The 13013-nt window shown below is 45.1% G+C and overlaps 1 protein-coding gene across 1 annotated transcript; it reads left to right on the top strand.

Moving 5' to 3' along the window:
- The first annotated feature begins 1535 nt into the window (after positions 1–1535).
- On the top strand, positions 1536–10855 carry LOC137626823 (mucin-2-like). Its single transcript, XM_068357812.1, has 16 exons — positions 1536–1597; positions 1693–1879; positions 1974–2742; positions 2915–2967; positions 3139–3301; positions 3945–4006; positions 4796–4909; positions 5228–5339; positions 5510–5688; positions 5909–6003; positions 6165–6454; positions 6723–6935; positions 7318–7653; positions 7776–7987; positions 9086–9227; positions 10545–10855. Exons 1-16 carry the CDS (start codon positions 1536–1538, stop codon positions 10853–10855), a joined length of 3300 nt encoding a protein of 1099 aa, XP_068213913.1.
- The last annotated feature ends 2158 nt before the right edge of the window (positions 10856–13013 follow it).

The following is a 13013-nucleotide window of genomic DNA, read 5'->3' on the forward strand; positions in this document are numbered from 1 at the left end:
CTAGCACGTGGCTGAATTTTTTTTTCTTCTGAAATGCCGTATATTAGAATGTTAGCCATTTTCCGCGAGTGCCCCTTTTTATTTGTTTTGCATTTTTTTGCTTAGTCATGTTACCGTAAGGAATTGGCAAGTAGTGTCGCAAAACTTATATTTTTATAGTGTTGGAAATTGTTTCTAGATGATCAGGCTACCCATGCCTATCTTTTTTTTAGCCAGATATGGCGTATATATAGGTATGTGTTCGATTTTCCGGTGATTGCCATTTTTTCGTTTTTTCCCAATTCTTTCAGAATTACTACGTACTAAGGAACTATCACAGAGTAATGATTCCTCTAGATGTTTATTTGTCGGAAAATTTTGTTTACTTCTTTTTTGATTGAATATCATCAAATTTTTTTAGCTAAAATATTATATTGTTTTACATTTTTTTTTCGATTTTATTTCCCTTCAAAAAAATTTTTTGGGTCAGAATTTTAATTTTATAGTCGTAAAATAATCGACAATTATCCAGCAACCCACCATACAATTTTTATGCATATCCAATAATAATTAGATTAGTATATAACACCTTGAAATTGACATACCCTTCCTACATTTCAAGTGGCAGATTAGGGAGTCTGAGTCAGTGTGGTTGGCGGCCATTTTGTGGACATATCCGAAGCGTAAGCTGCCCTATCTATATATATTCTTGTTCCCTATAGAATTTGTGATATTTTGGTATATTTTTACCTGCATAAATATCATATTATATATTAAATATATGTATTTTTTTACGAAATTTCTAAGTACTCAAAAAATTACCTTTAGATATGGCCCCTGATATAAATGTAATTTACAAAATAATGAAGATTTTTTTACATATTTATATTTTAGGATAACATATGTTTATTCCCTAAAAAAATTAGCCACTTCCTATTTCATTTGGGTACCCAAAAAAATTCATGAAATTTGGACAAATTTCTTTGGCCCAAAAAAGTTACCCTTTTTTTCTCATTTCAGATCTTCACCTCCATGGGTCTGACTTCATCCAAAATACATCAAGATGTGTCCTAAACATTCAAGAATCAATTCCTAAAAGGATTTGTGTATATATGTATAAACTTTTTTTTATGAATTTTTATGTCAGGTCTTTTTTTTTCTACTTAATTTTTTAAAATATTTATAATAAATAGTTTTTCTGCAGATGAGTAGTATTTATCTTTAAAGTTGTTTTAAGCATTCATTGAAGTTTTTTTGGCAAAAGAAAAAAGGAGGTTACTGCAAAAACTGATTTTTCAAGAATTTTTTTTGGCGTCGGGGTCGTTCGCGTCCGAGTATACCCTTAAAGGGGTGTCCGAGGAGCGTACCTATCCAGGGTTAAGAACACTATTCAGAATTTTTGAACTTAGAAAAATTTCGAAGTGCTCAGGAATGAAGTTGAAAAATTTTCATCGAAATATATGTGAGTTTGAAAGATCAGATTCGCCTCTGACTTATCCCGTTTTCTGAGATTGAATTGAACTTACATTTAAAATTAAATTTTGTCTGTCTGGAACATGCTCTCCCCAGAGTATGAATACTCCCTCTCCCTTTCCCAGGCAAAACCCCTCTCACCAGAGTAGGACTACTCCCTCTCCCTTTCCTAAGCACAACCCATCTCACCATAGTAAGACTACTCCCTCTCCCTTTCCTAAACACAACCCCTCTCACCAGATTAGGACTACTCATATTTCCTAAGCTCAAGCCCTCTCACCATAGTAGGACTATTCCCTCTCCCTCTTCTGGGCAGAACCCTTCCAACCATAGTAAAACAACTCCCTCTCCCTTTTCTAATCACAACCCCTCTCATCAGAGTAGGGCTATTATCTCTCCCTCTCTAAACACAACCCCTCTCCCGAGAGTATGACTTCTTCCTCTCCCTTTCCTAAGCACAACCCATCTCAATAGAGTAGGACAACTCCTTTCCCTTTCCTAAGTACAACCACTCTCACAAGAGTAAGACTACTCGCTCTCCCTCTCCTAGGCACAACCCCTCTCACCGGAGTAGGACTACTGCCTCTCCCTTTCCTAAGTACAACCCCTCTCTTATGAGTAGCACTACTCCCTCTCCCTTCCCTAACTGCAACCCCTCTCATCAGAGTATGACTACTACCTCTCCCTTTCCTAGGCAGAACCCCTCTCATCAGAGTAGGACTACTCCCTCTCCCTTTCCTAAGTACAACCACTCTCACAAGAGTAAGACTACTCGCTCTCCCTCTCCTAGGCACAACCCCTCTCACCAGAGTAGGACTAGTCCCTCTCGCTTTTCCAAGTACAGCCCCTCTCATCAGAGTAAAAATACTCCCTCTCCTGTTTTCATGTACAGCCCCTCTCACCAGAGTAGGATTAATCCCTCTCCCTTTCCAAAGCACCTTCCCTCTCACCGGAGCAGGACTACTGCCTCTCCCTTTCCTAAGTACAACCCCCCTTTTATGAGTAGCACTACTTTCTCTCCCTTTCCTAACTGCAACCCCTCTCACCAGAGTAGGACTACTCCCTCTCCCTTTCCTAAGTGCAAAACTTCTCTACAGAGTATGACTACTTTCTCTCCCTTTCCTAAGCACAACCCATCTCACCAAAATAGGACTACTTCCTCTCCCTTTCTTAGGCAAAACCCCTCTCAACAGAGTAGGATTACTTCCTCTCCCTTTCCTAAGTACAACCCTTATCACCTGAGTAGAAATACTCCCTCTTGCTTTCCTAGGCACAAACCCTCTCACCAGAGTAAGATTTCTCCCTCTCCTTTTCTTAAGCACAACCCCTCTAACCAGGGTAGGACTACTCCCTCTCCATTTCTTGAACACAACCCATCTCACCAGAGTAGGACTACTCCCTCTCCCTTTCCTGAATACAAAACCTATCACAAGAGTAGAACTACTCCCTCTCCCTCTCATAGGCACAGCCCGTTTCACCAGAGTTGGACTACCTCCCCTTCCCTCCTTCAGCAGAGTAGGATTACTCTTTCTTTATTTCCTAAGCATGACTACTTTCCCCAGAGTAGGAGTACCTCCTCTCCCTTTCCTAGCACAAACCCCTCACCAGAGTATGACTACTTCCTCTCCCTTTCCTAAGTAGAACCCCTCTCACTAGAGTATGTCTAACTCCTCTCCCTTTCCCAAGCACAAGCCTACTCACCAGAGTGTGACTACTTCCTCTCCCTCTCCTAAGTACATCACCTCTCACCAGAGTATGACTACTCCCTCTCACTTACCCAATCAATACTCCTCTCGCCAGAGTATGACTACTCCCTCTCCCTTTCCTAAGCACAACCCATATCACCAGAGTAGGACTACTCCTTCTCCCTTTCCTAGGTAAAACCACTCTCAACACAGTAGGATTACTCCCTTTCTCTTTCCTCAGCACAAACCCTCTCACCAGAGTAGGAATACACTCTCTCCCTTTCCTGAGCAGAAACCCTCTCACCAGTGTAAGATTACTTCCTCTCCCTTTCCTAAGCACAACCCATCTCACCAGAGTAGGACTATTCCCTTTCCCTTTCCTATGTACACCACCTATCACCAGAGTAAAAGTACTCCCTCTTCCTCTCCTATGCACAACCCCTTTCACCAGAGTAGGACTACCTCCCCTTCCATCCCTAACCAGAGTAGGACTACTCCTTCTCCCTTTTCTAAGCATGATCACTTTCACCAGAATAGGACTACTCCCTCTCTCTTTCCTAAGCACAACTCCTCTTACCACAGTACAACTACTACCTCTCCTTTTCCTAGCCATAACCGATCTCACCAGAGTAGGACTACTCACTCTCCCTATTCTAATTACAAACACTTTCATCAGACTATGACTACTCCCTCTTCATTTCCTAAGCACAACCCTTTCCACCAGAGTAGAACTACTCTCTCTCCCTTTCCTTAGAAAAACCCCTCTCACCAGCATAAGACTACTCCCTCTCCCTTTCTTAAGCACAGCCCTTCTCCCCAGAGTAGGACTATTGCCTTTTACTTTCCTATTTACAATCACTCTCACCAGAGTAGGACTAATCTCTCTCCATTTCCCGGGCACAGCCCCTTTCACCAGAGTAGGACTAAACACTCTCCCTTTCATGAGAACAAACCCTCTTACCAGATAAGGACTACTCCCTTTCTTTTTCCTAACCAAAACCCCTCTCACTTGATTAGGACTATTCCCTCTCCCTTTCCAAAGTACAACTCTTCTGACCAGAGTCAGACTATTCTCTCTCCCTTCCCTATGCACAACCCCTCTCACCAGAGTAGGACTACTCCCTTTCGCTTTCCTGGGCACAACCCCTCTTACCAGAGAAGGACTATTTTCTCTCCCTCATTAGTACAATAACTCTCACTAGAGCAGGACTACTTCCTCTCCCTTTCCTAAGCACGAACCTTCTCACCAGAGTAGAACTACTCCCTCTCCCTCTCCTAGGAACAATGTCTCTCACCAGAGTAGAACTACTCTCTCTCCCTTTCCTAAGCACAGCCCCTTTCACCAGAGTAAGACTACTCCCTCTCCCTTTCCTAAGCAAAACCCCTCTCGCCAGAGTAGGACTACTCCCTCTCTCTTTCCCAGGCATAACCCCTCTCACCAGAGTAGGACTACTCCCTCTCTCTTTCCCGGGCACAACCCCTCTCACCAGAGTAAAACTACTCCATCTACTCCTATGCACAACCCTTATCACCAGAGTATATCTACTCCCTCTCCCTTTCTAAAGTACAACCCCTCTCATCTGAGTAGAACTACTCTCTCCCTTTCTTAGGAACAACTAATCCCACCTGAGTAGGATTAATCCCTCTCCCTTTACTAGGCACGACACCTCTCCCCAGAGTATGACTACTCCCTCTCCCTTTCTCAGGCAAACCCCTCTCACCGGAGTAAAACTACTCCCCCTCCCTTCCCCAAGCGAAACCATCTCACCAGAGTAAGACTACTCCCTCTCCTTTTCCTAAGCGCAACCCCTCTCACCAGATTAGGATTACTCCCTCTCCCTTTCCCAAGTACAACCCTAATCCCCAGAGTAAGACTATTTCTTCTCCCTTTCTTGAGTATAACCCCTCTCACCAGAATATGAATACTCCCTCTCCCCCTCCTAGACGCAACCCCTCACCAGAGTAGAACAACTCCCTCTCCCTGTCTTAAGCTCAACACATCTCACCAGAGAATGACTACTCTCTCTCCCTTTCCCAGGAACAACACTTCTCACCAGAGAAGAACTACTTGATCTCCCTTCCATAAGCAGAATCTGTATCACCGGAGTAAGACTACTCCCTCTCCTTTTCCTAAGCACAACCCCTCTCACCAGATTGGGATTACTTCTTCTCCTTTTCTCAAGTACAACCACTCTCAAGAGCGTAAGACTACTCCCTCTCGCTTTCAGAGCACAACCCTGCTCGCCAGAGTAGCAATACTCTCTCTCCCTTTCCTAAGTACAACCCCTCTCACCTGTGTATGACTACTACCTCTCCCTCTGCAAGGCACAACCATCTCACCAAAGTAGAACTACTCCCTCTCCCTTTCCAAGGAAGAAGTAATCCTAAGCACAACACCTCTCACCAGAGTGGAACTACTCCCTCTCCTTCTCCTATGCACAGCTCTTTTCACAGAAGTAGGTCTACTCCCTCTCCCTTTCCTACGTACAACCCCTCTCACCAGAGTAGGACTACTCCCTCTTCAATGACAAACACAACCCCTCTCACCAAAGTAAAACTACTGCCTCTCCCTTTCCTAATTACAACTTATCTCACCAGAGAAGAACTACTCCCTCTCCCTTTCCTAAGTTCAACCGCTTTCACCAGAGTAGGATAATTCCCTCTCCATTTTCTAAGCATAGCACCTTTCTACAGAGTAGGACTACTCCCTCTCCCTTTCCTAAGCACATCCCCTTCATCACATCAAAACTACTCCCTCTCCCTTTCCTTAGTACAACCCCTCTCACCAGAGTAGGACTACTCCTTCTACTTCTCCTAAGCACAACCCCTCTCACCAGAGTAGAACTACTCCCTCTCCCTTTCCTATGTACAACCCCTCTCACTAGAGTATGACTAGTCACTCTTCCTTTCTTATGCACAACCACTCCTACCGGAGTAACACTACTCCCTCACCCTTCCCTGAGTACAACCCATCACATCAGAGTAGGACTACTCACTCTCCATCTCTCAGACTCAACCCTTCATCAGAGTAGAACTACTCCCTCTCCTTTTTGTGAAGCACAACCCCTCTCACCAGAGTGGAACTTCTCCCTCTCCATATCCTAAGTACAATCCCTCCCACCAGAGTAGGACTTCTCCCACTCCCTTTACTAGGCACAATCCCTCTCACCAGATTAGGCGTACTCCCTCTCCCTATCCCAGGCACAACCCCTCTCACCAGAGTAGTTCTACTCCCTCTCCCTTTCTTAAGCACAACCCTTCTCACCAAAATAGGACTACTCCCTCTCCATGTCATAAGCTCAACCCCTCTCACCAGAGTAGGACTACTCCCTCTCCCTTTCCCGGGCAAAACCCCTCTCACTAAAGTAAAACTACTCCCTCTCCCTTCCTTAAGCAGAAACCATCTCACCAGAGTTAGACTACTCTCTCTCCTTTTCCTCAGCACAACCCCTCTCACCAGATTGGGATTACTCCCTCTCACTTTCCAAAGAACAACCATTATCACCGGAGTAGGACTACTCCTTCTCCCTTTCTTGAGTACAACCCCTCTCACCAGAGTATGGATACTCCCTCTCCCTCTCCAAGACACAACCCCTCACCTGAATAGAACAACTCAATCTCCCTGTCCTAATCTCAACACCTCTCACCAGAGAATGACTACTCCCTCTCCATTTCTTAAGCACAACCCCTCTCACCAGAGTAGAACTACTGTCTCTTTCCCCCTTCCCAGGAACAACACCTCTCACCAGAGTAGAACTACTCCATCTCCCTTCCATAAGAAGAAACTCTATCACCAGAGTAAGACTACTCCCTCTCCTTTTCCTAAGCACAACCCCACTCACCAGATTGGGATTACTGCATCTCCCTTTCTTAAGTACAACCATTCTCAAGAGCATATGACTACTTCCTCTCCCTTTCAGAGGACAACCCTTCTCGCCAGAGTAGGACTACTCCCTCTCCCTTTCCTAAACACAACCCCTCTTACCAGAGTAGAACTACTCGCTCTCCCTTTCCTAAGTAAAACACCTCTCACCAGAGTAGGACTAGTCCCTCTCCCATTCCCGGGCACAACCTCTCTCACCTGAGTAAAACTAGTCCCTCTCCCTTCCCTAAGGAGAAACCGTCTCACCAGAGTAAGACTACACCTTCTCACTTTCCTAAGCATAACCCCTCTCACCAGATTGGGATTGCTCCCTCCCTTTCCAAAGTACAACCCTTATCACCCGAGTAGGACTACTCCTTCTCCTTTTCTTGAGTACAACCCCTCTCACCAGAGTATGGATACTCCCTCTCCCTCTCCAAGACACAACCCCTCACCTGAATAGAACAACTCAATCTCCCTGTCCTAATCTCAACACCTCTCACCAGAGAATGACTACTCCCTCTCCATTTCTTAAGCACAACCCCTCTCACCAGAGTAGAACTACTGTCTCTTTCCCCCTTCCCAGGAACAACACCTCTCACCAGAGTAGAACTACTCCATCTCCCTTCCATAAGAAGAAACTCTATCACCAGAGTAAGACTACTCCCTCTCCTTTTCCTAAGCACAACCCCACTCACCAGATTGGGATTACTGCATCTCCCTTTCTTAAGTACAACCATTCTCAAGAGCATATGACTACTTCCTCTCCCTTTCAGAGGACAACCCTTCTCGCCAGAGTAGGACTACTCCCTCTCCCTTTCCTAAGTACAACCCCTCTCACCTAAGTACGACTACTACCTCTCCCTCCGCGAGGCACAACCCTCTCACCAGAGTAGAACTACTCCCTCTCCCTTTCCTAAACACAACCCCTCTTACCAGAGTAGAACTACTCGCTCTCCCTTTCCTAAGTAAAACACCTCTCACCAGAGTAGGACTAGTCCCTCTCCCATTCCCGGGCACAACCTCTCTCACCTGAGTAAAACTAGTCCCTCTCCCTTCCCTAAGGAGAAACCGTCTCACCAGAGTAAGACTACACCTTCTCACTTTCCTAAGCATAACCCCTCTCACCAGATTGGGATTGCTCCCTCCCTTTCCAAAGTACAACCCTTATCACCAGAGTAGGACTACTCCTTCTCCCTTTCTTGAGTACAACCCATCTCACCAGAGAAGGACTACTCTCTCTCCCTTTCCTGGGCACAACACCTCTCAACCGAGTAGAACTACTCCCTCTCCCTTTCCTAAGCACAACACCTCTCACCAGAGTAGAACTACTCCCTCTCCCTTTCCTAGGAACAACCACTCCCTCCTGAGTAGGACTACTCCCTCTCTCTTTCCTAAGCACAACCCCTCTCACCAGAGTAGAACTACTCTCTCTCCTTCTCCTCTGCACAACCCCTCTCACCCGAGTAGGGCTACTCCCTCGCCCTTTCCTAAGTACAACCCCTCTCACCAGAGTAGAAATACTCCCTCTCCTTTTCCTAAGTAAAACCCCTCTCACCAGAGTAGGACTACTCCCTCTCCCTTTCCTAATTACAAACCCTCTTACCTTAGTAGGACTACTCCCTCCCCCTTTCCTAAGTACAACCTATCTCACCAGAGAAGTACTACTCCCTCTCTCTTCCCTAATCACAACTTATCTCACCATAGTAGATTTACTCCCTCTCCCTTTCCTAGTCACAACCCATCTCACGTGAGTAGGATTACTCTCTCTCCCTTTCCTAACTACAACCCCTCTCACCAGAGTATCACTACTCTGTCTTCCTTTCCTAAGCACAACCCCTCTCATCAGAGTAGGACTAGTCCCTCTCCCTTTTCTAAGCAAAACCCTTCACACCAGAGTAGGACTACTCCCTCTCCATTTCCTAGGCTCAACCCTTCACCAGAGTAGAACTACTCCCTCTCCCTTTCCTAAGCACAACCCCTCTTACCAGAGTATAACTTCTCCCTCTCCCTTTCCTAAGCACAACCCCTCTCACCAGAGTAGGAGTACTTCCTCTGCCTTCCCTAAACACAATCCCTCCACCAGATTGTAACTACTCCATCTCACACTGAGAACAACCCCTCTCACCAGAACTTGACTACTCCCTCTCCCTTTCCTAAGCACAACCCCTCTCACCAGAGTAGGACTCCTCCTCCTCCTTTTCCTAAGTATAACCCCTCTCACCGGAGTATGACTACTCTCTCTACCTTTACTAGGCACAACCCCTCTCACCAAAGTAGGAAAACTCCCTCTCCCTTTCCTAAACATAACCTCTCACACCATTGTAGGAGTAGTTCTTCTCCAGGCTACCTCTTTTTTTTTTTCACGAGAATCTTGAAATAATACTACAAGTTTTATGTTATCTAGAAATTTCAACGAATACTGAATGAGAATTTGTTCTGAAAGCAGGGCTACAATAACAACACATTGCATTGCTTACTCCGCTGCTAGTGAATAAACATTTTGGGCTCGAGCATTGTTGTCCAGATGGAAGTTCCTCATTGGCAGCTTCTACTTGGGATATTTCTGCGAGTGATATACCAGAGAGATTTACCTTAGAGGTATTAAAGGAGTTCCAACCTACTGAGCAGATATCCCGAAAGATATCATGCATAAATCAGGAATAAGTGGATAAGTAGCCATGGTTATCCTTCCCCGAATAGAGTTTACCTTGTCTAGAAGGAAAATTGAGGTACAATACGCTACAACTAACACATTTCCTTTTGAACCCGTCCCTTTTTGCAGAACGATATCTTTCGGTCACTTTGAGAGTTTTTGCTAGTTTTTCTTAGCTTGTTAAGTTATTTCCGATCATGGATGATTCAACCTTTTCCGCATTAACTAAGCTGAGTAACCCCTATTTCATGTGTTCGAGAAATTCACGTCTCCACCCGGTATTTTTATTGAATTGTCTGCTTGTATTGTCCTGAGGCTGGCATTACATCATGTTCCAAATGGCTCAGAAACGATTAGTCATTCAGTCACATTACTGTAGGAATATTTTTTTTTTCTAAATTGTGGTATGTTTATGGTATCTGCCCATCCTTTCTTGGTGTTTCTTGTGGTTTTTTTTTTTTATCAGCATTGACTAAGGCTAGACTACCCTAACTGGCATCCATGCCTGATAAAATTTTCCCTATGCACCATAACCTTCTTTCACCAAACTCTACTGGTTGGGTATGACTGCCCTATCCACCAATGTTGTCGATTTTCCACGGCGGGCAGCTGCGGTGTTGAAGGTCCTTCAGGGATTTGGATAGTATTCTCAGTTGCCCAAGGATGACTTTCCACTTTCCAATTATCCTTTATGTTTGACGAGGCGACACAGGTCTTGGAATCCTTCCCCCAGTATTTACTTATGTTTACCCATTGGAATGCCTTACCCCCTGTTCTGATGCTTACCAGTAGACGTTCTTCTGTCTTCTTAACCATCATTTGGCTTCTCTCTTAGTCTTTGGTAGGCTATGCCTGATTGTGAGTACTTGTGTTCTGTGACCTATCACAGCATCCCATTTGGAACACTATTGCTGTTCTAATATTGCTCTTGGCCTTCCTGTCATGCCGCCTCACCATTTTCTGAGTATCCCATCTCCAACCCCTTCTTCCCGGTTCCTTTTACCTGTTATAGAGTGCCTACTTGTATGCTATCTTCCCTGGCCGGCAGAGATGAAGATGGACACGGACACGGAGAGTGATAGTGAGAAAGAGACGGAGACGGAAACAGAGAACCAGACGGAGACGGAGACGGAGATGGAGACGGAGATGAAGACGAAGACAGAGACGGAGACCGAGACCGAGACTGAGATGCCTAGCTAGGTGTGATTTTCTCCTCCCTTAGTTATAAATCTCTCTGACGCCTTAGAGACCACCCTTGGTTGTTTCTCTGCTCCTTCCCTTCCTTGTTAGGCCATAACATGACTGTACTGCAACTATGTTCCTCTTATCTAGTCATCTCACCCTAGCTTTTGAGCTTTCCCTCACTTGCTAGGTAGGCTAGGCTTGCCTATATAGTTCTCCCTATGGCCTCACCCTTTCCAGGTGTAGAGTAGGTACCCTTTGTGGTCCTCCTCTGCCACCTTAGCAGAGCCAGTGCTATGTCTGTAGCTTCTCTTCTTGTGCTATATACTTCTTGCTATCGGTTGTTGACTCTCTTGCTGGGTTAGCCTATCTAGACAGAGGTGCAGCCTCCTATCTCTTCTTCCTGTGTTGTCAACTTGAGTCCTTCTAGCACTGGCTTTGCGTTGGCTATGGGTCATCCCTTCTGCCGTCTCAGATGCAGTCTTAGACTAGTTATCTACTCGTTCCTTTCACACATCTGAGGACCATTTTCCTATAGAGTTGGTCAATTGGATCATGCCTGGTGGTCTGAACATTCTTTGAATCTATAATTCTTAGCTTCCTCGCTGTCCTGTACGGCTCTCATTATCTTACAGGCTTCACCCTCACTTTTCATAATTTTATGATAATGATCAGGTCTTGGCAGGTTCACTTATCAACTGCCTTTCATTCCTGTACTTCCCCTGAGGTTGGACCCTTCCCTCTGGGATTGATCACTCTCACCCTTTTGACTTTACAATTTGTCTGCCGCATTGTGTCGACATGCCTTGGGTACTTATAGGTCAGTCTTTTACTGGGTAATAAAAATATTTGCAGCCTCTCAGCTGCTTCTGCCTAGGGGGCAGCTGTTGCTCATCTAGGCATTATGATGAGTGAACTTCCCTTCTTAGGCTGTTCTGATACACCTACTTGGGAGGGTCTGGTGATCCTTTGATGTGATTCTTTCCTCTATATTCCTACCATACCGTCATTATGTTTTTCCTCAAAATCGCTACACATTTCTGAGCAGTTTGTCATGTGTTCTAATTATATTTTAGATGTAGCCATTCTTTTGTGGTAGGTTTATTAGTGTTAGGACTTATTTTTCTTAGCTAATTTTAAGATGATATGATTTTTAATGTACTCATTGCAATATCTTACCTTAATAGGTCACTGATGACATGGAGGGTTCAACTGTCACCTGTACCAGTTAGGTCAAGTTACACTTTGACCACAAGACCTGCAGGAAACACGCTGATTGCTATGTTTCTAAGAGATTTGTTGTAATCTGGGACCCAGCAAACTGCTAGGTTTGCACGGATATCCCTCAAACCAGCATCTATGCCACTGACGTTTCCTTGGACGTTCGAGATCGACGTTGGAGGAAGCTCCGACACTGGGCAAGAGGCTTCCAGAAGAGCTCTCAACAAGGTGCCACTTTTTTCCACTCTGGAACTGAAGGAACTCTTTTTTTCCAAAGGCTAAAGTGTCCTCTGTTTTTGGTCACCATTTACTGGCGTCCAACTCTCACCGGTACCAGCAGATCATGTGGATGATGAAGTGTGGGACACTGCATGTCATGAGCCTGGACGCCAACAACATGACTACTACTTCTTTTGTGTCGTCAGAGAGGGAGAGGATCCTGCTAACCACAAAAGCCTCAGAATAGTCACTGGGTGTACATCAGGTGAGTGCAGCTCCCTGTGCCTCCTTACTTTCTATCCAAGTCCCAGCTTCCACCTCCAACCTTGTTTGGACGTTAGAGAAACCTTCACCTCTCAGTATCTTGAGACTAATGGTGTCCATGAAAGCTTTCATGAAGAACCGAACCGCTAAATATGAATGTTCCCAAGCAGACCTAACAACGAGGATAGAAGCTTTACAACAGGCACCTGTTTCTAAGCCCCCCCCCCCCCCAAGCTTCGAGCCTACCAGAATGCACAGTTAAGAACCCAGGGTACTATGCTGAGCCTATGTCTTTACCCGAAGGTTTCCTTCATATTAGGGATGGTTTGGGTTCCAAGCAAGTCTAGGAATTGGAATTCTTTCCATCGATCAATAGCTATTCTTACTGCTACGCAAGGCTTAACTCGAAGCGTCCAATAGGGAAGATACAATCCCCAAGGGAACAATCATTATGGATCATGGCATGGCACAA

This window comes from Palaemon carinicauda, chromosome 34 (assembly GCF_036898095.1).
Source record: "Palaemon carinicauda isolate YSFRI2023 chromosome 34, ASM3689809v2, whole genome shotgun sequence".
Classification (NCBI taxonomy): Eukaryota; Metazoa; Arthropoda; class Malacostraca; order Decapoda; family Palaemonidae; genus Palaemon; species Palaemon carinicauda.